General features: G+C 39.3%; 2 protein-coding genes across 3 annotated transcripts; both read right to left on the bottom strand.

Moving 5' to 3' along the window:
- Nucleotides 1-57: 57 nt before the first annotated feature.
- LOC133526593 (H/ACA ribonucleoprotein complex non-core subunit NAF1) lies at nucleotides 58-27558 on the bottom strand. Its single transcript, XM_061863284.1, has 7 exons — nucleotides 26960-27558; nucleotides 25409-25569; nucleotides 23638-23744; nucleotides 19506-19642; nucleotides 18511-18672; nucleotides 451-537; nucleotides 58-404 (listed from the first exon to the last, which is right to left on the bottom strand). Exons 1-7 carry the CDS (start codon nucleotides 27337-27339, stop codon nucleotides 170-172), a joined length of 1269 nt encoding a protein of 422 aa, XP_061719268.1. The 5' UTR covers nucleotides 27340-27558; the 3' UTR covers nucleotides 58-169.
- LOC133526588 (uncharacterized) lies at nucleotides 14440-16062 on the bottom strand. Of its 2 annotated transcripts, XM_061863275.1 has the most exons (3): nucleotides 15637-16062; nucleotides 15364-15540; nucleotides 14440-15193 (listed from the first exon to the last, which is right to left on the bottom strand). In XM_061863275.1, the coding sequence occupies exons 2-3, from the start codon at nucleotides 15392-15394 to the stop codon at nucleotides 14550-14552; spliced, it is 675 nt and encodes a 224-aa protein (XP_061719259.1). In that variant the 5' UTR covers nucleotides 15395-15540; nucleotides 15637-16062; the 3' UTR covers nucleotides 14440-14549. The 2 variants fall into 2 exon arrangements, with proteins under 2 accessions (XP_061719259.1, XP_061719257.1); XM_061863273.1 differs by having other exon boundaries at nucleotides 15364-16062.

The following is a 27558-nucleotide window of genomic DNA, read 5'->3' on the forward strand; positions in this document are numbered from 1 at the left end:
GTTGCTGGCTGTGCTCTCCTTTCAGGTTACATGGAGGTTAACTAATAAAAATCAAACTTCCTTACCACAGTATATTTATTTCATATAAATATAGATTTTTTGGATAACCACACTTTGTATTAGAAGTACAACTATACTAATTATTATAAGATACACACGTAACATCCATTTAAGTACCCGGAGGGGGTGGCGGGCCGTTCATCCACTGCGGTTGATTCCCGCAGAAATTGGCTCCGAATATGGGTACCGCGTGGCGGAACGGGGGCATCATCGGGGGCATAGGGGGCATTCGAGGCGAACCCCCAAACTGGAAAGCGTTAGGCATGAACGGGGGTGGCGTAGCGGGGTTGAACGGGGGTGGGAAGGGAGGGGCGAAGGGGGGAACGAAGTCGGTGGGGGGGCGTCTTGTCGTTGGGCCAGAGGCGCGCGGCGCGGGGGTGGGGGTGGGGCGCGGGGCGGCGCGACGCCGAGAACGGGTTGCGGCCGCGGGACGGGCCGCTGCCGAAGCGGCTGCTGGATTCTGAAGGTCTTTGGTTCCTGAAAAACATAAACCAGCATGAGAATAGTCATTTACGAAAAGAGTGCAGAAAATAGAAAATCTGCAACGAGTGGTGATAAATTAAAACACGACCGAATGTGTTTTAAATCGACACGAGTTGCGAATTACCTATTTGCGCGTGTATCGTTCAACATTTTACAGTACATATGGCTCTTCAAAGTTTCGACATATGCACGGAAAGTGCTCATTCCCGTACACGTGCGGGAATATGTACTGTAAATAATATTTGGTTTACCGAAACTGCGAGTAGTGAAATATAACAATTAACACTACCAAAGATACATAGATTGAGTAAGATCCGAAACCGAACAGTCATATAAACACATCAAGACGAATCAAAATCTTAAGACAATTTGTGCTTCGAATTTAACAGGTAAACGAGTTGACGCTATTCGCTATGTGCACGACGGTCACGTAAGTAGGGAGGATATGCCGATTCCAGCTCACTTTAGGTATTTATCTCCCCCTCCCCCCCCAACCCCCTCACCCCCCCCCCTCCCCCTCACCCCCCTCCCCCCTCCCCCTCCCCCCCCCTCCCCCCCCTCCCCCCCCCTCTCCCCCCCCCCCCTCCCCCCTCACCCCCCCCCCCCCTCCTCCCCTCCCCCCTCCCCCTCACCCCCCCCCCCCCCCCCCTCCCCTCCCCCTCCCCCCTGCGCCGCTTGGTAGTTCGGCAAAGATCCGTTAGATGGCGCCACTAGCCCCCCTTCCCCGCCGCCTCCCCCGCCCTCCCCCGCCCCCTCCCCGCCGCTGCCCCTGGCCCTGCGCCCCTTGGTAGTTGTGCATATATCCTCGCCAGTTGGCGCTACTTTCTATGTTTAAGGTATTTATCTCCCGAGGGAAAACTTCGCTAAAATAGATGGCACCACTTTGTACGTGTACGACAAACAAAAAGTGACGAGGTGGCCTCCAGTGGCGAAGGTCGGATTCGAACCAGCGTCTTTAGCTGACCGGGGCGTCTTTAGCCAGTTAACGTCATGAACCCCTAGGCCACCCCGTCACGGTGAAACTGGTCCTAATTTCTCGTTACTGGCTCAATTTAGGTATTTATCTCCCGACGTGTTGCATCAGCCGCCACCGTGGCGCCGACGGCCACCTGCAAATTCCTACGTGGGCGTCGAGGTCGATCGAGATAAGAGAGAGAATAAGTTAGATTTAAAATATGCATATATATATTTATATGTTTATATATTGGCGCTACTTTGTATGTATCTGACGCCACAGAGCACGTGTACGCGTCAAGGTCCAGGTCGATGGCATCGGCTTGCTCCAGGTGCGGTTGGTTTTGGAGCTTGTGGTCAACAAATATATGGACTTTGTACTTTTCCAACTGCCCAATAAGTTTGTTTTAAAATATGCATACGGGCATATTTGCAAGAGCACATAATATAGAGTGGTTAAAACCGGATAGAAAAATGTATATTTTCTTGAATACCTGGGTATTCGATATTTATCCAGGTACTAGTCGTAATGTTAAACATACATGTTTTTACTTACATTACGGGATGTTTCATGTTAATCTAAAAGTTGTAACTATTTCTAGTTACATCTGGTAACATTTACATCACACTTTTTAGAAAAGGGAGTTTCTAAACCTAAGTATGTCGTTAACTAGCAAAGTCGAGTATATCTGTATGTGAATAATAAATAAATATCGAATATCCAGGTATTCAAGAAAAATACATTTTTATATCCGGTTGTAACCACTCTATATTATGTAATAGGTATTTTTTTAGCTGACCTAATTCCGATTCCTGGTACTGGTGAACTTATTTATACCACGTCGGTGGCAAATACTGTCCGCCTGATGATAAACTGTCACCGTAGCCTATGGATGCCTGCACCTTTAGAATTGTTACACGCGCATTGCCAACACTTTAAAAACCTATACACTGCTTTTTGAATTGGGAATGGGAAATTTCCTATAGCTCGTTGAACAATAATGTGGAGAAATGATCATGTATGCGCAGGTGTGTAGATAGATAGGTATACTGAAATAAAAAAAAAAAGTTTAAAAGTGAATGAGTAATTATTTATTTACCAATCATTTAGCTATTTTACAATGTCCCCATGCAAGGGTTTTATTACCATAATTCAAAATGAATCTCTTTTCATCTTTACCACAGAGAATTTTCTTTCTTCTAATTTGAGTGTACATATTGTGCTTATCACTAATCAAATTATACATGTTATCATAGAGAGTTTTACTCAAGTCTAAACAGGTATAGTATTTATTAAAATTTAACCTACGTACAGCAGCGGCGTTAACACCTTTGTTTTTTTTTATACATTTAATTTCGTTATTGTCATCCGAGTCTAATATATACGCATACATTTTTGCCCTTAACCCAACAAATTCTCGTATTATTCTTCCATTGTTTTCGTCCTTCATCATGCCCACAACCTTTTTATTGACTTGTGGTAAATTATATACGTTGTTTTGAGGCAAATTTGAAGTGTCAAATCTGCTTTGCAAGTCAGGTTTAATGTCTTCGTAAAAGTTATCTGTTTTGATATGATAAACAAAAGAGTCGGTGTCCGTGTATAAAAGGCTTACATTATCACCGTATTTATTTAACATGTAATCATAGTGGAAGTTGTACATGATTTGTTTACTCAAATCTAATACACTAAAACCTACATAAATAGGTTTGTCGTATACAATTATGGTTTTGTTCATTTGCACAGCTACCAGTTCTTCAGAGAAAATAGAGGCACTGTGGAAATTTGGTCTGGAAATGTAACGATCGAGACCATATGTAGGTTTTGTTCGTTGCTTATGTTCGCTGTGCAAAGTATCCCACTGTTTACACAACTTGACATCAACCCTTTTCTCGACATTTTCAATAGTTTTCCCGAATATGGAGTTATTCATGAGTTTAAAGAAATCTTTTTCAAAACTGTTTTTAGCTTGGACTCTCATTTGCGAATTTAAGTCAATATATGATTTTAGCCAAGATGATTGATTGAAAGTGAGAATTCTATGAATTTTCTTACAAATTAACCCTTTTTTAATATATAGTTTGAGGTTAGCATAGTGCACAACATAATTGGTTTTGTTATCGAACGTTAGCAATAACTTTTTAATTTTACCCTCAATTGGTAGTTTGGTTTCAGCACAGAAAGGGTAATCATTATGCAAGTCATGTAAGCTATGTGGATACTCCAAATCTACTTCCAATATATATCCAACATCAGAGTCTATCCGTTGTGTTGATATATCAAACAGTTTAACCTCGTCTTCACTCATCCACCTAAAGTTATCGATTGGAAGCGGGCGTCGCATGGCATCACCGTAAAGATTATTTATATCCAAATAGATGATAAAACTGCTGTCCTGATTCACGTCATAATCATGCATGAATATATTATTGGCCTTAGCATAGCGGTTTGACGCTTGACAGACACCACCTCTTATACCTTTCTTTATAAATTGAATCATTTCATAGTCCGTAAACAATTCTAGGCATACTTCGGTATGTTTCAACATGGCGTCCCAACTCAAACCGGGTGCAGTGACATATTGACACGGATCTAATTCATACGCACCTATACACACTTGTCTAAAGTTTTCAAACACTTCAGCCAATAATAGAACATCTGTCTTTAAATATAAGTCACAGTATTCACCCAGATTTGTAATATTGAACGCATCCCAAACATCTTTTGCATGTTGGTAATCCTCATCGGAAATATTTAAGTCCGTGAGGCTGCTATAGAAGGCGGCCTGAGGGGGTAGCGCAGTTTCCTCAAGCCGCCTCCAGTCACTTACATACTCGTAAGGGAAAACTCCCTTACGCGTATGTAACTTCATATATTTCTCACGTTCGTAACAATTATCGGATGGTGGTAAGAAATTTGGTAGTATTTTGAATTGGTCCTGTGAAAGGTTTGAAACTAGTTTATCCAAGCTACTTGACATGAATTTATACGAGTCGACAAACCTTAGACTGTATTCGTCAATCCTTAAATCGAATGAAATATATTTTTCCTTGTTAATGGGAATGCAGGTTAACTTTCCCTTAATCTTGGCTAATTCCTTAATGAATAGATGACAATCGTAACCGCTCAAATTGTGAAAGACGACTGGTATAAACTTTGGTAATTGGTAATTCAAATTACATGAATTGTGTGTTTTGCCTCTAATATTACCCGTTAAATGACAATGATCAATTACATAAGCTTCATCATCTCCAATTTTTTTCTTGCAAATATGACATATATTGGAGGATGTGTTAGCACCGCTGCTGTCGCTGTAATTTTTTTTTGGTGGTACGACTTTTTGCAAGATTTTTATAATTCTATCAGCGTCTTCACGAATGCTCTGTATAAATTTCTCCACACAATCTTCACCGCGATAGATAACAAATTTGGATAAATTATTGTCATATTCACAATGAATATAATAGGAAAAACTACATGGCACATGTTTATGGGTGTTACAAGTAGCACTTGTAGTAGTAGACTTTTCATTATCTAACGGAACTAAAATCGATTCAAAGTCACCATAAATTACAAATGGCACTTTCATTTTATTTTTATAATTTTTGAAACGTAAGTATTTATTATTAGGCTTAGGTAGCTCTACAAGTGTCTCCCCACAACCAATTGCTCGGTGTCGATCTAGTTTATTTTTATTTGCAAAGGGGTGTAAACACCCATCACATATCCATGTTGTTTTTCCATGCTTACTAATTTGCGAACTCACTAAACGAGACAAATTTTTAATCCAACAATAATGTGAAACATCACCTCTCTCAAAATATAACAAATTTACATGATTTTCGCAAGACATTTTCGAAATACGTAGAGGTACAATAGTCAGACCCCTGTCATCCCTTTTCTTATCTGTATCAATACCATATACATTAACACTGATTTTATTTAATTTTTCAAACTTTTTAATGTCCGAGAGACAAACCGGATCTTTTATACCTGTCACGTTAAAAATGTCTGTATAATGTGGGTACGATGAGGGACGATCACTGTTTTTATCAACTGGATAGAGAGCACTAATGATGGCCCAATAAAAACACTTGTTATCACGATTTTTCACGTTAACACATGCATTCTTCGATTGTACCTCGGGTGGCAGTGGTATATATGTAGATCCTTTGAGTGGTTGATATTTGTTAACGTTGACGTTGAGAAACTCAATCTTCTCGAGACCCCAACCGCTGTCCCTTTCGTTGAAATCTTCACATTTTTTGGAAATACACAAGGATATTTGTTCAAAATACGATGGAAAATCCATACAGTCTTTATGCAGAGCCACGTTTTTTGTGTTGAATGACTTTAGATCACGTATCACTTCACCTTCAGCATTGGTTTTCACAAAAGTACCAAAGAGTTCAACATTTATTTTTACATGTTTATGTGTTTTTAGTTCAATGGTAATCAGCTTTTCAAGCGTTTCTCCAATATTCAACAAATACATTTTAGGATCCAAAATGTCTGCACTCCCATTAATCCGGTATGTAATTATTCTGCACTTGAAGGCACTGTCAACAATGTAAACAGCACCGTCGGCAGACTTTTCTTGTGCACAAAGCAGGATGTGGCGGTCACTTTCCGAATGAGATATCAAACAGTTTGATAATACATCTTCGTTACAAAAGTTGCAATGATGTAACAACGCCATGGTGATGCTTCAATTCACTCGCTCAGACAACGGTACGGTCGTGCCGTGAGGCGGGCTGCGGGCAACTAAGTGAGTTGCATCATGCCATGCGCTGGCGTCTGCGGTGCGCGGCGAAGCGGGGAAGGGGAGCCTGGCCGGCGACGCGCCCACGCATGATTTGCACGTGTCGACACAGTGAGTCATTATTGCATCATCGGGCTTGACTGAGAATGGTTAGAGAAAACGGGGATTTCCCGTCGACCAAACACAAGTGAATGATTACATATCTTCAAGTATACTCTGGTGAACCCACTTTGTGAGTAGAAAAAAAAGACGTAATATTCAATTATTACTGCGCGTTATTACTGTACAGCCTACAATTGCATTGGTGTAGGGGAGGAAGAAAGATAAGGTTCTATGTTAAAATAAATAATAAATAGGTTAGTTATTGTTTTTTATTTTTATTTTCATGAAACTTTAACCGTTTCAATTGAAAATATAGGTATTACACAAAATATCGGTGGCATAACACTTGATTTCAGAGTCGACAATATCGTTTACATTGCACAAACTACCTATAATATTGCGTGCATGTTGAACATTAGCGGGGTGATATATCTTGAAATGTTTCTTGAAGAAGTTGAGACGGTTTTCGTAGGTAGACTTTATTTTGTTCAAGTATCCGATACGTGCGTTAATACACTCCATAACACATTCGATATGACTCCATTCCATGTGGTTTATCACCAAGGGGTGTGTGTTCGTCACCGGTTCATTGTCACAGCTGAGTAAAAGTAACGGTACAGGAGAGATACACATCCGAAGACGATCGCACTGAATCAGCTCTGGTGAAACACACATTGGGCTATGAAAGAAGTTTCCAATGACGTCAACTTTTTCCGCAAACATTGCATTCCATTCTTCACAGGTGAGTTCATAATGGCCATTAAAACTGACACAGGTATGTAATCTGATTTTAGCTTGAATAAACTGCAACTTCAAGTATACATGGATATTTGCAATCGGAGCACTTGCACCAGCAGGACAGCGTTTGAGATTGTAGACACTCTTGCTCAGCTCACAGCAACCATCACCAGCACCGGAACAATCAATCGACGGTGTGTAAGAAGGTAAAAAAATGTTTGAATAATTCATTTTTTAAACGTATTTTCAAAGTTCCAAGACACGTTTACAATTGAGGGTGGTCAATGCTCTACTGAATGATTTTACGTGTGGCACTGGTGAGAGCGTTGTACTCAAACAGTGAATCATTGATAATGAGACAGTATGCCGTGGTGTTGGCAGGTACATTCTCTTTAAACTCCATTTCCAATTTAATATCAATAGCACCAGCTCCCGAGTTGAAGCTGTCACACTGTCTGGACGTGTCAATGACTATTAATGGAGAGTGTGTCTTGTAATGAGCATAATTTACTTGAGGGCTGGTATGATCACGGCTGTAGTACGATCGTTGGAAATTGGTAAATGCATCATATAAGAGCGCATAGTTGTTTGTTTTAAATTCAGCCGAAAAAGGATCGTATGGATAATACTGTGCATTCAAATACACCCTGCAATTGGTAAGATTACAATGGTCGAATATACTCATATCTTTGGTCTTGTCGTTCCTGCGTGCCGTTTGGAAACCAACAATGAGATAGCGAGGTTTCTCAAGCTGAGTACTAGTCTTGATGCACCAAATATGACGTTCTGAGGAAGGTAGTATGGGATATTCATACAGTTCCCACGTGCGGAATGCTATCTGAACTGGTATGCTGCCCTCAACATACGACATTAAGCGCAGTTTCTCCTTATCAGATACTTTTATGACTGGCATCCTCCATGTGACACGAGTGATTTCAATCTCACCATTTGGAGTCGGCGGTTTTGGTACCGTATTCGGATCAACGGGTGCTAAATCTAAACAGTTTACATCTATACTGGCGCGATTTAATATCAACTCGTGTTTCCCATTCATTATTACCTTCTTGTAATCCTCGGCGAAACCCAAGAAATGAGATAGTGGTATGGTTAATGTAAACTTGTCATGTATCTTTTTAGCACCAACTTCCCACCCCGCTGTCTGAAGACTATGGTCCATTTCCTTGGTGTATGAGATTAGTCCCTTAATGGTGGATGTGATGCCGCAGTTTCTCGCTCGATCAATCTCCACACCGTTCAATTCATAACGAATGTCTTGAAATAAAAAAGCAGCACCATTGTTGACCAGTAGACAGCCTTTCTCCACAGTGCCTTCCACTAATATTTGACTTTGACTCGGTAGTAGAATTAGATCTTGACGGTTGATACATATGTGGATGTTATCGTTGTTTTTGAAAGAGTCATTATACGGAGTGTATGGGTGAAATTCTATACTTTCTATACTTTCATCGAATAACACCTTCTCACCAATGTTTAAGATAGATGACGAGGACATACTTTGAAACCGATACTCTGTAAAAATGTACTGTTTTCTCTAGTCAATTTCCTTGGTTGTTGTTGTTTTTGTAGTGACTGCCGCTGTCTCTCGTTAATACGACGTGTTGTAGTAGTTCTCTCGACGAGAGCAAGATCTCGACTAGTTGTGAAGGTGTTGTTACCAAGGCTTTTATTGTTATGTATAATCATTTTTTTTTTACTTTTTACGAATATGCAAACGAAGTGCAATGCTTTCACCTCGGAAATTTACCGTATTACCGTGCTCGTTTACAATGCGCAATTCAATGTTTTGTATGCGATTGTTACTCTTCTTGACGGGTAGATATATAATATTGGTAGGTTGTTCAATAATTTGGTAGCCGGGCGGGACGTCAGGTGAAAACTCGTGTAAAACATGTGACGGCTTGTTGTTTACGAATGAGCCCTCCACAATATTGCACTCTATTCTTATAGTGTTTGTAATGATTATATTAATTGTTTTATCCGACCAATGTGATGTTTTTGCTTTAAGCTTTTTCGCTGAATAACCAAACAATGACCCTATGCTGTTTGGTTTGTCAAAGCGAATATCATACTTTGGCGAGAATATCATACACTTGGAGGTATTGTTATTTACAAAGATATCCACCAATTTTTCACCATCACCTTTAGCCCTCTTTGTCATTTCCTCGTTCAAGAGGTGTATTATACTGGAGAGCTCGTATGAACCTTCAGGAATTGCGATTACATCATCCCCATAGTGAAACATATTATTGCTCTTATCAACATTAGGAATAGTGTTGAAAGTCTTAAAGTACACGAGAGCACACTCGTAAAAACCATCATTGTCCAATTCTAGAGCCGGTTGAAAGTCTACATTCAACACAGGCTCGTTACCGCTCAGACTTATTGTGAATGATGTCATAGACATGATACTGACGGGTAGACGATTAATGTAAGAATGAAACTACACATGTAATGCTCATGATATTTATTTAAAACAAACGCTTAGCATTGGTACACAGGAAGGCCAAACATAAGTGTCCACAATTTACAGTATTAAATTTCTGTAATCGATTGTAATTATACTCTACTCGCATGTTGCGCTGTTGTTTGGTACTAGCGGAATCATTTATATAATCAATAAACTCTCGAGGTGGTCTCAAATCACCAAAGCTATCAAAATATAGACAATAATCACCCTTTTTCGCATAGGCACACCAATGTGTACCTTCACCCTGCTGAGAGTCTAAATTGATAATACCAGTTTCATAATAGTGAGGTTTCTTTGGGAGATTATCTCGCATGAAAACACCCCTAAAGTAGGGGATTTTCTCTCTACGTGCAAATCTCACAATGTCCACATCGGTGAGAGCTTGACCAATCGGAGGTAAATCTAATTTCTTGTTTTTTTTTTTTTCGCCACTTTTGCAGTTGCCGATACTGTTGCTGCTGCTGCTGCTGCTGCTGCTGCGTTATTAGCCGGTGTAATGTAGAGTCCCATTCCACGTTTATAAGGTGCTAAATATAAACCTCTACCGACAATCTTGCTTTCATTATTATTATTATTATTTCTATTCCTGACCATTTCATAAATATTTTTAGCAGCAGTGGTAACACCGCCGGCCAAAGTTCCCGTGGCTGCTAAAGCACCCAGTAGCGGTATCAAAGCTGGTAGGAAACCGCCTTTCTTAGGTATTGGAATGACTCGCTGTTTCTGTTGTCCCTTAACAATTTTCCCTTTAACAAAATGTTTCGCAGCTTTTACACCCACTTTTAGTAGTGTATTAGTAGTTGTATCCTTCTTTTTCGCAATGTGTTTTTTTACAGCATCACGACTTGCTTTAATGACTTTAGATATGGGAATCATACCCATACCGTGTTTAACTTTATATTTCATAATCTTATCTACCGCTAACGCGGCAATACGTTCACCAATTGAATTGTTACCACGCCAACGATTTTCAGCAGCTTGGGCCAATCGCAAATCTGCTTGATGACGTCCCTCCAATGTTTTATCACGTGAGTAGGCAATATCGTGTAATTTACAAGCTTCGTCAAGCGGATTCACACCGGGATCGTTGCGAGCCAATCTCTCCTTCAATCTAGTACCGGGACCGCAATAATTGTAACCGGGTATGTGCGCTTCGAATGGTAGATTATTAATTAAATTATTTATAATACCCCCACCGCTACTATGAGATCGCAGTCGTCTAGGTCGTTTGGGATTATGCTTAACACTAACCCCGCCAATGTGTGTTATCATCTCAAGTATCTATACTTGACTGTGTACGTGAGTATAAAGTATGCCTATATATCTATATAATATTTAAACCTTTGAAATTTGATCATGTATGTGTGTATGTGTGAGTATAAAATACATGTCCTAACGATTTGATACATCACAGTGAAATGAAGCTTAAAAAACAAAACACGTCACTGGCTATTAAAGATTGGAGTGTTGTGCTAGATGATAATGTGAAACCAGCAATGACTCGTCGCTCCCTTAAACATGGCTCGTTGCTGGCGAATAACATTAGATGTCTCATCTGTGGACCTTCCAACTGTGGCAAGACAAATGTTCTGTTGTCTCTGCTCTTACATCCGAACGGTGTAAAGTTTCATAATGTTTATCTTTATTCGAAATCATTGAATCAACCTAAATACAAGTTTCTGAGTGACGTTTTAGAGCAAGCGGGTGACATACCGTTTCACACGTACAATGATAAGAGTCAAGTCGTCCCACCGGAGGAAGCTGCGGAGGACAGCGTCATTGTATTTGACGATGTGGCTTTGGAAGATCAAGATGCCATTCGTCAGTACTTTGCAATGGGACGTCATCGTTGGTTAGATTGTTTCTACTTATGCCAGACATATAGTAGGATACCTAAACAGTTGGTACGTGATAATGCCAATCTTATATTGCTATTCAAACAGGACGAGTTGAATTTAAAACATGCCTATGACGATCACGTGAACACCGATATGGGTTGGGAAAAATTTAAGGAAATTTGTCGCGAGTGTTGGCAGAAAAAGTACACTTTTTTAACAATCGACAAGGAGAGAGACATTAATAAGGGTCGATATCGTAAAGGATTTGACGTTTTCATTATTGTATAAAATTTAGTGTCATCTCCGGTTTATTATCAGTTTTATGTTGTCAGCTACTGAAGAACAACGTCGTTTAATTTATATCCTATCAACATATTAGCATCGGCCGTACCAAAAGCAGCAGCAGCAGCAAAAGCAGCATCAGCACATACACTATAAAATAAAATATGTTTGGTAATAAAAAGTTGAAACGGAAACTCGTAGATTCCATTGAGAGTGTAAAGAGAAAAGTAAAAGCGTTGCGAGCAGATAAAACTTTGCTTGACACTTCGCTAGCTCAAACCTTTGAACCAATTACAAAACCGCTCAATGTTTTAATGACTAAAGCTTTAGAATCTAAAGGTAATAATAATAATGATGACAATGCTAAACCAGCAGTAATGAATAACCCCCAGCTCCCTTTGATAAAGACCTCCACACCATTGTCAAAACATTCACGTAAAAGGAAATATCTGATTAAAACCGAAGAACCCAATAGTAAACTGATTAAGTGGAGTAATAATCTTTTTACAAAAACACAACAGTTTGATGATGCTGCTGATGATGATGATGATGATGAAGATGATTCTAATGATGATGTTGATAATGATGATGATGATGATGAAAGAAAAACAGAGGGAGATGAAGAGTTTAGCGATGCTGAAGATATGAAGTCGGCTCTTGAATTTGATGAAGGTGGTGGTGGTAGTGGTAATAGTAGTATTGATGATCTACAAAATAAATATATGAAACATCTTTTAAAAACATCAAAAATACCATTTGGTGTTTATCTCAAGGATAATAAAATGCATATTGGTAATAGTCGGGTTAAAATCATTGATGACGTGTTACATATTAAAGATTCACGATTCAACCTAACTCCTGGACTGTTGGAACTTATCTTTAAAAGAATACCAAACAAGAATATAGTTTTGAGAAAAGATGTAGAGGATTACAATAATATTTTAGACATTACAAACGCTCATCGTAGAGGATTCTCGCCAAACGGCCAATTGAGTGGAGATAGAAGTGTAAAATATCAATGTTACATTAAACAACCACAAGAATCAAAGAAACATAAAGAAGGTGGATGTTTGAACTCTGGTAGAAGAGATGTATTAACAACTAAAACTTTTTATCCTAAAACTGATTATATCTATTGGGATGATCCCAACGAACTGGTGAGCCGTTTACAGCTTTTGATAGCATCACAGAATGCTGGCAACACCTCTCATTCGAACGAGATCAATGCAATCGTTGAGGAACTGACTGAGAGCGGTATAATTTTAAAGTAAGAAAACAGACCCTCTTCTGTTTTAGCTGTTTTTAAACCTGTTCTGAGCTGTTATCTAATAAAACAGACATGTTTTGTAACTAAGCCTCTCCCCCCTTGCTACCTTGTTATAAATACCGATGAGGCCTCCCCCATCGTTCACTTTCACAATGCCTCTTAACAAGTTTGGACAATACTTGGGTAGCGAGTCTACAATCCGTGACGACTTGAAAGTGGAACGAGATTTAGTAAATTTTGAAAATAGACGGGTGGCAGGAATTCATAAATCTTTTCTTAAAACTGATGCTATTTGTAGGGCTGAATTGGATGAACAAGTAGTATTTTTAAACACAAAGCTAAAGGCAAATATTAAAGATATAAAAGATTTACGGGTAAAGGTTGAACAATTATCAGCTAGAATTACTACACAAACACACGCACCACAACCAGCCCAAACACCATCAGCAACGGCAATAGCTCCAGGAAAGCGATTGAAGAAAAATGAGTAAAGCTCAAGTGGTCAACGAGATACACAGGTATGCGAGAAAAACATTTCCACGTCGTCGATTCATTCAGAGGGGGCTCGATGACACATGGCAGATTGATCTAATTGATATGCAAAAGTACTCCAAGGATAATAACAACTACAAGTACATTCTAGTGTGTATCGATACCTTTTCCAAATACGCTTGGATGCAACCGCTAAAGTCTAAGAGCGCTGAAGATGTTACAAAGGCAATGAGCAGAATTTTGAGTGAAAACGGGAGAAAGCCCAAGAATATTCAATCAGATGATGGAAAAGAGTTTTTCAATGTCAAATTTAAATCGCTCATGAAACATCATCATATCAATCACTACTCTACCTATAGTGTCATGAAAGCTTCCATAGTGGAAAGGCTAATTAGAACCTTAAAACATTGGATTTGGAAACAATTTAGCATGAATGGTTCCTACAAATGGATACAGCTGACAAGTGAAGTGGAACAATATTACAATAACAAACTGCATCGTACTATCGGTATGGCACCGGCGAGTGTGAATAAAAACAACTCTAAACAGTTGTTACATAAAGTCTACAATCACATTAAAGTCAAACCACGTGCCAAGTTCAAGGTCGGTCAACATGTGAGAATTAGTAAATATAAATCCACTTTCGCCAAAGGCTACACCGGCAATTGGACTACGGAAATATTTACAATAACTAAAGTGCAAACTACTAATCCAGTGACATATTTACTTCAAGACGCTAATCACCAACCCATCTCTGGATGTTTTTATGAACAAGAGTTGCAGAAAACTAAACACAATGACATTTATCTAGTGGAAAAAGTTTTAAAGCGTCGTGGAAATAAAGTGTATGTAAAATGGCTTGGCTTAAATGAAAAAAGTTGGATAGAAAAAGATAACATTGTGTAACTATTTTACTCAATAAATATTCATTTACTCCAAATCAATGAGGTTTCACTCAATAAAACATTCCTATATTCAGTAATATGAATTTATTATTAATACGTGTACATTAAAACATTTACATTCGCAGCGAGCTAACAATTTAAAATTAAACAATGACAAGGAATAAATGCATCATCACCTTAATATGTACGAGCATTCTTACATTTAGGTTCACATTCATAATCACCGGAAGCTATTATGTTTGGACCTAGCACACAAAATATTACATTGATTAAATAATTAAAAGATTTAGTATTGAACACCACGCGTGAAAATAGTTCCGCTGTAACGCCACCTAATAACGCAATCCAGTCTTGATAGTTGATTTGAGCATCTCCCACTATCTCTTCTACGTCATCGTTTAAATCGTCCCACATTACAATTAACAGGTAAATATGACAATCGTCATGGTGACCTTCGATATACAATCGTTTTAACAATCTCGCTACTTCCGCTCTAAATGTGTGAAATGGCATGGGGAGGCGCCATCTATTAATCAGAGTATTGTTCTGGAACGCTTTTATCCACTTGCTTTTACATCCTTGATAAAAAGATTTCATTTCATCGCTCGTATCGCTCTCAGAAGCGCTCTCTAGGCAGTTTGTTTTTCCCTTGTCCCCATCGTCTTGTTTTAACAGTGCCTTTGCTGTTGCCATCGGTTGTGGTCCGGGTGACGATTGCGAAGTGGAGCTGCTACAGCCACCGTCACAGCCGCCGCCGCCGCCGCTTGTGGTGGTGGACAACCAGCACTGGCAGCACCAAGTGGTGATGGTATTGTTGTCGGCTGGGGAAAATATAATAAAAATATTGTTATTATTTATATTAAAAGTATGCAAGTATTCCTAATTGAGAACATAGGGGATAGGTCGAAAGTGATAGATTATTTAAACTACACAGACAGAACAGAGGTGAAATACTCAAATGTTAATCTGAGTATAATACAACTATACTTACATTTGGTATGTGATGAAGCTTGCGGATCCATGATTTCAACGCAATATTCGTTGTGACACTGTAGTGGGAATATGGTTCAACATGCTCTTTTATAGCAGAAAAATTCAGTGGAGGGGTGGGGTGTAGACGGGCGGGGCGCATGTGGTAAAGAAACGTGTGAAACGGTTCTCATGAACTCTATGAAAAGAGGAAAAGATTTGTTTGTTAAGTTATCGTACAGGAAACGAAACTACATTATTTTGTAATAATTAAAATATAAATATATGTACTTACCTCAACTTTCGGTGCAAACTGAATCATCTTTGTCGAGCGAGGTCAAATGTAGTCATTTACATTATTGCTCAACGAGCTATAGGAAATTGGCATCGATACATGCGAATTTCACATAACGCCTAGTCTCACTACGATTGCATATATAGTCGAGAAATTAGGACCAGTTTCACCGTGACGGGGTGGCCTAGGGGTTCATGACGTTAACTGGCTAAAGACGCCCCGGTCAGCTAAAGACGCTGGTTCGAATCCGACCTTCGCCACTGGAGGCCACCTCGTCACTTTTTGTTTGTCGTACACGTACAAAGTGGTGCCATCTATTTTAGCGAAGTTTTCCCTCGGGAGATAAATACCTTAAACATAGAAAGTAGCGCCAACTGGCGAGGATATATGCACAACTACCAAGGGGCGCAGGGGCCAGGGGGCAGCGGCGGGTAGGGGGCGGGGGAGGGCGGGGAGGCGGCGGGGAAGGGGGGGGGACTAGTGGCGCCATCTAACGGATCTTTGCCGAACTACCAAGTGGCGCAGGCCAGGGGCAGCGGCGGGGAGGGGGGGGCGGGGAGGGGGGGGGGGGGGCGGCGGCCGGGTAGGGGGAGGGGAGGGGGGTGAGGGGGGGAGGGGGGGGGTGAGGGGGAGGGGGGAGGGGAGGGGGGGAGGGGTAGGGGGAGAGGGGGGAGAGGGGGTGAGGGGGGGTGAGGGGGGGAGGGGGGAGGAGGGGGGGGGGGGAGGGGGAGAGGGGGGTGTGTGGGGGGGGGGGGGGGGGTGAGGGGGGTGAGGGGGTTGGGGGGAGGGGGGAGGGGGGGTGAGGGGGGTTGGGGGGGGGGGAGGGGGAGATAAATACCTAAAGTGAGCTGGAATCGGCATATCCTCCCTACTCACGTAACCTAGCATCCGCAAATCTAGGGAAAAACGTCAATTCACTACATCTTATAAAACTACTGAACGAATTTTCATACGACTTTCATCTATCAATATAGTGATTCTAGAGGAAGGTTTAGGTATATAACTTGTTAAGGTTTTGGATAAATTGATTGAAATAAGACGATGTTATCGGAAAAAAATCACGCTGGCTAATCCGTTTCAGCTAAAACAACACAATGTATGATGGGGTTGTCTTTCTTTCACGGGTCTACAAAAAAGTCTGCGGTGGTGAATGTCTATCTTTTAAGGAAAACTTACTATACCCATCCTTAACTATTAAAAAAAGATCACATAATATGATGTGGCATTTGCAAAGCTATTTAAACGGATACAGTATTAATAATTATCACATGAAATACGTTAGTTATATATAGCTTTTCATACAGATTACAATGGTCTCTTACACAATACAATTTAAATGAATATTTCAGGAGTAATCGTAAATTAAAGTTCCATTTCGAGCCATATAACTTTACGAAATGTTAATATCCTTGGTTAATTCCAATTTTCACCATGCGCTGCGATCGCTTTACTTACCCCCACCATGCACTTCGCACGTAGCCTATACAGCTCCATACATATTGCTATGGAGTGTGGAATTAAAAGGAGGAAAATCTCTATGTATGAAAATTGTCCATCAAAAAACATTAAATAGGCGGCGCCACAATACACCGAAATAAAATGTCATAGACCTAGTATTTATATAGATGTGCTATACGCGAGCGCCCGAAAGGGACAGAACATACGCAATGCGACAAAATTAAAAACATGTTTTAACATTCCTGACAACATACCAAAAACAACCTACGTAATTTGGTCGGGTTATTTGTTGCCCCACCCCCATTTCATCTGTATATTATAATACCTCTATGGTTCATGTAATCCATGAGCCTACCTAGCGCCACCGGAGAGATTAGGAACTATTATTTAAATCTGAAAGCTGGTCACTTTTGCAATAGTTCTGCCATAAGAGATTTTCCTCCTTTTAATTCCACACTCCATTCATATTGCGATAACTTTGTCAAAAGTTGACGTTCGACAATTCTGTAACCGCAAAACGTGAAGAAACATGAATTCATATACTAGCCGTGTCTTATCCAACCTCGACATTGGCAGAATCATCAACACCTTGATGGAGCCATAACACGAAAAATTTATTGAACATGTAACATGTGATCAAGAACTGTGAAGGGCCCCATTGATTAGCAGTCCGCCGGTCGGTATCGGCCTGTCAGTTGTTCGGAACTGTCAACTTTTTGTTCTAACTGACAATAAGATTCATATACTAGCCGTGTCTTATCCAACCTCGACATTGGCAGAATCATCAACACCTTGATGGAGCCATAACACGAAAAATTGATTGATTGACTTTATAAGCTGTTCTATAATGAGTTTAATTTAATAACTCGTGAATTTGCTTTCGGAAAGCACCATTTGGTGAAGTTTTTTTTATACTACGTCTGTGGCAAACGGCCACAGCATACGGCCCGCCTGATGGTAAGCAGTCTCCGTAGCCTATGTACGCTGGTAACTACAGAGGCGTTACATGCGCGAAGTATTTGATGACCTAAAAAATAGGAATTTAAAATTACGAAGTCGTTTTTTTTTCCTTTGAACGCCTCGCCTATCGTGCGCGACGCTCACCGTGAACTTTGTCGGAATGCACGAAGGTTGATATTGGACTGTCGCCGCGCGCGTCAGTTGAAATCTTTGGCGGTCAAAGGGTTAAGATTATTTTCATCACACTTGCTCGAAAAAGTTCTTATTTCATGCAGGTTCAAAAGGTTAAGAATTATTTCGTTTAAAATTTAGTTTTTTCTTCACAAGTGTGATGAAAAACATTGTGTGTAACTCCGGGGGTAAGAATATTGCAAACTTGGGTCAATAATCACCCTCGTTTCCAAAATTTCACTTACCCCCCTCGTTGCACAATGTACATGGATTATGGCAAGGTACCTGGGTTTGCGCTTAGACGTCTCGCCATCGGAGTCCTCGGGCTTCTGCTTCTGTTCCTTGCCGGCCTTCCTAGCTCTCCTCTCCTCTTCGTCGTCGGAATACTCGACTTGGTGCGGCGGCGGCTCTACGTCGTTTAACCAGGACGCGTCGGAGCCTTTTACTCTGAGAAAGAAGTATTTGTATTAATATTCATACTGAATTTGTAACGAGATAGCAGTCTATAACTTTCACAAGAAGTACTGATCAGCTGCATTCCTTTGTTTTCTGCGTGTGCGCTACTATAGTTTTTTTTTGCATTGCAAAATAGGTAAACAATCTTGATATGTCTTTTTATTGAAAAACGCTTTTCAAAATTCAGTAACTATAACATGACGACCGGTCTGGCCTAGTGGGTAGTGACCCTGCCTATGAAGCCGATGGTCCCGGGTTCAAATCCTGGTAAGGGCATTTATTCGTGTGATGAGCATGGATATTTGTTCCTGAGTCATGGGTGTTTTCTATGTATTTAAGTATTTATAAATATTTATATATTATATATATCGTTGTCTAAGTACCCTCAACACAAGCCTTATTAAGCTTACTGTGGGACTTAGTCAATTTGTGTAATAATGTCCTATAATATTTATTTATTTATAACAACATAATAGCCGGGTCCACACAGAGCGAGCAAACGTGCAAGGCAATTTCCTCGCGCACAAAACGGCCAGTGTAGACGTGCCTCGGCCTTGCCTCGCGTGTTTGCTCTTGCTATGTGTGGACCCGGCTAATAAATAATAGTACTACCGTACAGAAAGGAAACTTCCTACAAAACCGAAGTTTGACATCGATTCAGGGCCGAATCATGTTGTCCCTTTCTAATGTATGGAACTATCCCTTTCGGCTATTACGTTCACATCTTCACAGGGCCTAAGTTTTCTCGTATACGCCGGCGCCGGCCTGTACGCTGTACTCTTGCCAGTTGAAGCGTATGCAGTAGTGTGGTTGTTTATACTCACTTCATGAGCTCTGAGAGGAACACATAGCTGGTGTGCTGACTGGCGGGTGCGATGAACACGTCGGCGCCGGCCTGTACGCCGCGCTCGCGCACGTGCTCTTGCGAGTTGAAGCGCACGCAGTAGTGGGGTTCTGTGACCTGTGAAAAGAAATAAAGAAGAATTAGTAACAGTATTTTATGCTATTCGTGCACTATGTAAATAATTGTTTGTATTTCTCTACGTAAGTGAATTGTAATATTCTTTTGGAGAAATAAATTCTTAAACCATAACAAAAGTCGATAATTAAAAGGATTTGGCGATTGTCTGAGTTTAACCGATATTATATGGTTCCCCGCAAAGCATAAAATTTCAATACCGGTTTCGAACCCTGCTTTGACGTCACACTATTGTTTGTGATCGATAGATCTGCATTACTGCCGCTAATGTCAAAATCGATATTTTTGCCCGGATTTTTGCAGTAATGCAGTCGGCGGTAAAGTCGCGCTGCAGTAATGCTGGTGTAGTCTGCATCCGAATGGTACCTTAACCCATTCATGGCCAAGACCCGTCGAGCGTACACAATACGCCGGGCCATCATACAAACCGTTTTTAGCTAAAACGTATGACTCAGCTTATGGGTCTCTGGCCTGGCGTGTACGGTAAATAAATCGCCGGTAATGAAGCCGGCCAGTTCAACAACATTATACAATATTTTTACTAACCACTATTTTTCTGTGCCTATCAAAAAAAGATTGCAGTTTGTAGGAATGCTTATTTTTACTTTTTACATATTTAACTATCTGTGTTTGTTGTTGTTGTTTTTTGGGTCACATCTTGGAAGTTCAATTTGACCCGATTTCCGATTAAGATGAAATTTTGCATACATATGTAAATCGGATGACAATGCAACATTATAATCAATATGGAGCTGATCTGATGATGAAGACAGAAAATGGCCATGGGAACTATATGATAAAACAACGCAAACGAATTGTGTTTGGGGTTGTTACAATTGCCTCGATAAGTATTAGTTCCATGTGAAAAATAAAGTACAGTTAGCGATAAAAGCTTGTACCAAAAAATAATAATAAGTAAACAAAAAAGTTCCGGTAATTCACAGCCAAGGTCACAAAATACGAAATCACTAAACAGCACAATCGTGACTAAATAATATTTCCCATATTACTCCAAAATACATCTCTAATAGGGGGGATGGGATGAAACACTTCTTGAAGTCCTGTGAAAATACCATATGAAAGATAATACCGCCGCTCGGATGCACTCATTGTTTACTGTCCAAGTGTGTCCGGTAAGCTTACACTTGGTCGGTCGTTATCTTTGTTTTGGTAAAAGTCATTATCACATAGTAACAATAGACCACTTAAAATTTATTATAGTACTTTCTTTCTAATCTACCGTAGAAACCACGAAGACGTTTTAAAAAACTTGTAAATATTTGTCACACGCTATTATAATAATACAATATTAGTTGGTGACTGTTGTAGTGGTGACTATTTCAACAGCCTTGTTTTATATTGTAACGAAAAAAAAAGAATATTAACATCATTGTAAGTAGGTATAAATTGCCTACCCAATACAACGATCACCAAATATTATGACATAAAAGTACAGCGGGAGAAAATCCTCATTGCCTTACCCCTCACACAAAACAAAATATTATTATACTACGGCTTGGTAAATGTTGCTTGCCATCATCTAAACAGTAATCGGCTTTAAAACCAGCCAATAAAGTTTATTTTGGCCTGCTACGGAAACATTTGTAGTTTTTACAAGTAGCGCCAGGCCACGGTGACCCATACCCTGAGTCATGTCAATAACTTCTAAAATATACATATTTTTGGTATCTTTGAAATATGGATTTTTCTGTTTGCTTGCAACGCGTATGTATCTAGAATTTCAGTATATTTACTATATTGCACTGATAGTAAACCAAAATTTTATATTCTAGGCTCTATTTTCATTTAAAAAAACCTTTGTTTATAATTTTTAATCTTAATATACCTCATAGAAATTGTTGTTAACTTAGTGGATACGTACGTTATTACGTCAAATTATATTTCGTTTATGTTTAAATCAGAATTTCTTCATGAGTCACATGTGAGTCACTGGCCCTGCGGAACTGTTTGAGCATGACCCATACGCTGAGTCGCTGGCCCTGAATGGGTTAACGCGATAAACTGGCGTGTCCAAGGGCAGCCTGTATCTGGGAGGATTTCCCAGAACGACAATAACAAGGTTAACATTCGCTGATTTCCGAGTATCGATTTGCCTAACTAATTGCAACTCTTGAACGATTGATTCTCCAGGCCAGTGGTTCTTTAACCGATGGTCTCCGAAGTTATAAACAAAACATACCTTTATTGATATTATTAACTAAACCCAAGTTTGACAACGAAAAATCACGAATGATGATCTTGATTACTTATGTTGCCCAGGGAACAATTTAAAAATTCAACTGTAATTTGAATATTCCTAGCCAAACGTGTTAGTGTTATTTAGCTGTGGTTAGATTTTAATCAATTGGGTAAATTTAGTTGAATTATCGGTGCCTTTCAAATAACATGTCACAACATATAATAAGTTTTGAGTGAAATAACTCTGGACATTACATAACTACCCACACATATCCATAATATCAAGGTACTCGTAAACTTACTTTTTATCCAACTGCCGAATGAAGGTTAATTAATATTAAATCTTTCCTCAATGCTCATAGAACCGGTCATAAAACCACTGCGTATCAACTTTATGACCTTCATATATTTTTTCAATAGCCCGCCTCCCTCGCCTTCTCCAATATAATTTCAAAGGAAAATACAAACAAGTCAATAAAAAGCCTTTTGTGCCAAGGTCACGGGCTAAGGCAGACATTGCATGCTAAAACTGTTTGCTCCATAAATAAATTAAACGGCAGTTGCCCACGAGCGTATCGTATTTACGAAAAAAGGTATAGCATGACATTACATTAAATCCAGCAATGTAATGTAAAGTTTTAAGAGAAAAAATATGATGAAATAATTCAAATCATTGAGCAGAAGAACACAATATTGAAATCATGTGTTTTTAAAATAAAGGTAAATTTAAATATCCCCGCAGTGGGGTAAACTTCGGGGGCTCTGTTGGTAGAGTAATGGATCGGAGAATCATGTTCGAATCTCGCCCGCGGCGGTGAATTATTAAATATTTAGTTTATTGTGACATTTTAACGCGGCTCAATTAGGGAGTTGTTTCGCAACCTAATCCCATCAAGAACTGTCACAGGGGCTAGTTAGTAGACTGTCATCTAACACTTGGCTACTTACTATCAAGTTGTAACGAAGTAAATGCAACGAACTAGAACTATTATAGAAGTCTGACAACAGCTCAAAAACGACCCACGGGAATTGTGCCGCGAGCAATTACTGTACAGCACGCACGTTGAATATTGTAATCTCAAATATTGTAGTGCAGCACAAGAGGTTTGGCGTATATAATTATATTTTAGCCAGTCAAAACTTTTATTGATAAATCACAACTTTTCTTTATATAGCGGGATATGGCGTACTTATTGGGTAATATTCGAAGCTGCGGGCGGGGTATATTGATGGAAAAGGGATAATTTTCACTGATATGTGTCAGTCATATGTACCCTTTTCGAAGTCAAAATTTATTGAGCGGTTCGTCTATATATATTCCCTCTAGGGAATGCAATAACCGGCCAAACTTCATAGCCGGTTACGGTTATTTTCGACAAAACATTATAAATTTACAATCAAGTAATTAAAAAAATACGAAAATAAAGGTACGGTTTTAGGGAATGTGAGCCCTAACATTTCGTTTTTAAATAAAACACTCAAAATACAGTAAAAATAAAAAATATGACGTTGGACGTGATACAATGTTCAATCAAAATAAATAAGAGAAGTAAATTTGGTATATGTATTTTGTTTATTCTACATATTTAACACAAAAATTATAGTCACAGGTGTAACAGCCAAAAACGGCAGGATTTTGTAGTCTATGATAAGATCAATTCATAGAATATAAGTCATAAATAAATAACCGTAAGCAGTTATTCGAGTTTCCAATAATCGGTTATGAATTTTGTCAAAATTATCGGTTATAACAGATTATTTCGTAGTAGAGCACTCACCGGGCCGAAGACGTCGAAGACCTTGCCGAGGGCCTTAGCGCCGTTATCCAGGAACAAAACGCTGTCCAGGTCCACTGCAGGGGTCTCAGGAAACGCCCGCACTATAACTGAACAAACAAACACATCTTTTGAGCAAAAGTAAGCAATTTAAGAGTGCACTGTCCATCCAGTGGCACCCTCATTAAGGAATTGTGTTTTCTAATAAACCAATCCGTTTCCGTATAATCCAATATATTAATGTTGTAGTAGGCTTACTGATTCCCGAACTTTTGGTATTCGTCACATAGTTTTATTTTGCTTTATCAACCTAAACGGCAAATGGCGGCCGCTTTCTTTCCGTTTTTAAGTGATGAAGTCAAAAGCAAGTAATATAACTATATCACATAGATTGAAAATTGGGGGATAAGTAGGACAACTGACCGTAGTTATGCAGAAAACGACCAACTTCACTAGTGTAACTTCACAAGTTATAGTGTAAGTCACTTTGACAAAAATAAAAAGTTGGTCGCTTTCTACAGAACTAAGGTCATCTTTAATATACTGAATTATACAGAAATGAATTGGTTTATTAGAAAACACAATCCCCCTAATGAGGGTGCCACTTGGGTGGTCGATAGTCTTAAGGAAGGAGATGCGTTTGTGTGGTGATTATGCATAAATATGAATTGTCCTATATCAGTTGCTCGTGTCCTCATTTCATATTTTTATAAATGATGAGACGATAAGTACTCGTGTGAATTGGACCGACACACTTATTTAATTCAAGGTCGTCAAATCTGGGGCGCTCCGAGATTCCAAGAAAATCAAAACCGTGACAATGGATTAAAGTAGTCGCATCAGCAAGCCCTTCCCAATAAAAAGGGTTGGTTCTCGGTTGGGACCCCTAAAGTGCGAGGCCGTGGGCGGGGGGCCGTTTCGCGTATCTACGCCACTGTCTTAATTCTAGAGCCGGCATGCAGATGGACTAAATGCCTACAGCGAACATCGAAATATCGTTATCTCCCTCTCTATCGCACTAGCATATTGGAGATAAAGAGGACAGCAACAACAACAAGATTCAGACATGTTTCGCTCGTGAAGTTTTTAAGCACGCGTTGATGGACGGACACAGACGAAGCATGTCTTCACGACGAGCAATCTTCGATTTCAAATACGTGAGTGACCCGTTTTAATATATTTAACCCTTTTCCAGGCATAGTAAGATTTATCGACCACATACGCGCCAATAGAATTTCAACTTAAGCGTTCCGATTTAAGATTCAAATTAGATTGCACTTTTGAGCAATGTGCCTGGTCTACAAATGAATCATCAAAGCTGGATTACTTGGAATATATTTGGATTTTTTGGGAAAACCTTGTAGATTGGTGCAGCCTGGAAAAGTGTTAACATCTGTGTGCATGTGCAGTGTGCATGGAAATAAAGGAAACAACAAAACACATTCTTCTGCACCTAGGGTCACGGGTACACTAGACAGTTAACAATCTGAAAACTTTGCTAAGTACCATAGATGGAAGGGTCATTTTATTTTGCATTAAAAAAAAGGTAAGCGATTTTGCAGTGTCTTTTTATTGAAGAACACTTTTGTAAAATAAGTCAAAGAATATTTCATTATATAAGTAGTGCTACTTCATTTTCACGCAAAATTGACACAATAGTTGAGTTGCAGAAAATGCCTAGATTGCCTGTAAATCTAGGCAAGATTAGGCTAGTTAGTAAAACTAACTAAGTAACATGTCTGTGTCTCATGAAAGTTTTATTATTAAAACTCACCTAATCTATCTACAATGCTGGCTATGGTGCCGATCTTGGTCATCTCCTGTGCCGGCAGGCTGATGGCCAGATCTTCAATTGGCGGCAGGTCATCCAACCCGAGCTCGCCCTGCACACGTGGAGGCTCTGCTTTCTCCGCACGAGGTGTTTCTGTCTCATCACTGGTCCAAGATGAAAAATAGAAGTATAATACAAACCAGGTAAGGTCATTTATTTGTGTGACGAACACAAATATTTGTTACTAATTCATGGGTGTTTTTTATGTATATAAGTATGTATTTCGTCACCTAGTAGGTACCCATAGTACAAGCTTAGTTTGGGGCTAGATCGATTTGTGTAAGATTGTCCCCCAAAAACATTTATAAAAAAAACTGTTTGTTCTGTGATTTTTTTTTTTTATAAAGATAGAATTTATATTGTGTGCATAGATTTTGACACAATTTAATAGTTACATAACTTTATGCAACACATGATTCTGTACTTGTTGCACAATATGACATAGATAGTGAAAGAAAGGTATGTTAGAAAATCCCCAAAGTAAATGGTCTAAAGCTAAACAGATGGTGTGATGACAAAAACTGACATGTTTACACCAATTGCAACATCCATTAAGACAATAGGGGACAGCCACTTGTCCATCCAAACATAGTCCCCATTTTCTTCTCTAGATACTGGCATTATGGAAAATGTTTTTACATAATTTGATGTATAAGGTAGAAGTACCAGTGCTCGACGCTGCACTAATACTCGACATGGGCACTTTATGTCAAAGTGACAAGGTTTAAGTTCGAATACAGAAAAATCTTCGTTGTTCAAATTTAACCTATATTGCCATGAAATAAAGTGCCCATGTCGGTGAGTAGTGCAGCGTTGAGCACTAGTACTTCTACCTTATTAACCATAGCTATGCCCCTACATTTCAATAATGTTGTTCAGCGAGGAAAATGAGGACAACATTTGTATGAAAAGACAATTTTGCACGGGTCCTCCACTTTTGTCTTAACAATACCCTATTATCCTGCTGATTTGTAATGGATATTATATAAATTACTTTAGATTAGCCACAAGATTCACTGATGTGCATAGGATTGACACATATTTATCACACTTATCTACATTTGAAAAGACATCAATTCTCCCTTTTTTCTTCTTCAATACACATGTTATTGTAAATATCAATACCATTCCGGAAAGATCTCACATATAGCAACAAAGAATATTTGTGTTAATAATTTAAGAAAATTGTAAACTTGCTTAAGAACTCACTGTCAAGGTCACTCTTTGATTTAAATGGCCTCTTTAATAACTACAATATTTTAAAACCCTTCTCATGCTTCACCATGACCTAGCCATAGAATACAGATGACCTTTTGATCTAAGAAGTTTTGCATATCTTAAAACCTTGCATTTTTAATAGGTTATGAACATTGACCAATAAACTCGAGATTATTTATGTTTACAAACTATTATCTTTTTGCAATAAAACTGCACTTAAAACACCTGATTAAACAGAATACCGATTACTGCGTAATTATGACTTTTCAAACCTACCTGCTCGACAATTCTTCAAGAATGTCCTTCACTGAGTCAACATCACTGTCGCTCGAATCGCTAGACGAATCTGAATCCGAATCACTGTCCTCACGGTATTCCGTCACTTCATACTCTACCACACCACTCTCCGAACTGTCTATGATCATGTGCCTGGACTTCTCTACCTCCTCGCGTGCTGAAGGCCGCGACAACGGACCATGAGCGCAAGCATTTATAATATTATTCTTCAACACCATTTCACTTAGTTCCGCGGCATCTGAATCGTTCGTGTTATTAGACCGAGTCTCTGTATCGTCCGAATCGGAATCCGAAGTGCCGTATTCGGCTATTAAACTTAACGACACATTTTTATTATTGCTTTCATTGAGATTTTCCATTGTGACGACTGGTGCGTGAATCCGCGTGCACTAAATAAAATGTTCTACCTAGTCTAAATTATATTTAACACACTGTTTGAAACTCTTGCAATAGGAACTGCTATTAACTATTTCTATATCAAATGTTTCTCCAGAGAAACTAAAAAAAATATTCTACAGAAAAACAGGAAAATGCACGAAAATGGTGTTTAGCGAAGTGACAATTCACGTTTTTAAAAA

Source organism: Cydia pomonella, chromosome 16 (assembly GCF_033807575.1).
Source record: "Cydia pomonella isolate Wapato2018A chromosome 16, ilCydPomo1, whole genome shotgun sequence".
NCBI lineage: Eukaryota > Metazoa > Arthropoda > Insecta > Lepidoptera > Tortricidae > Cydia > Cydia pomonella.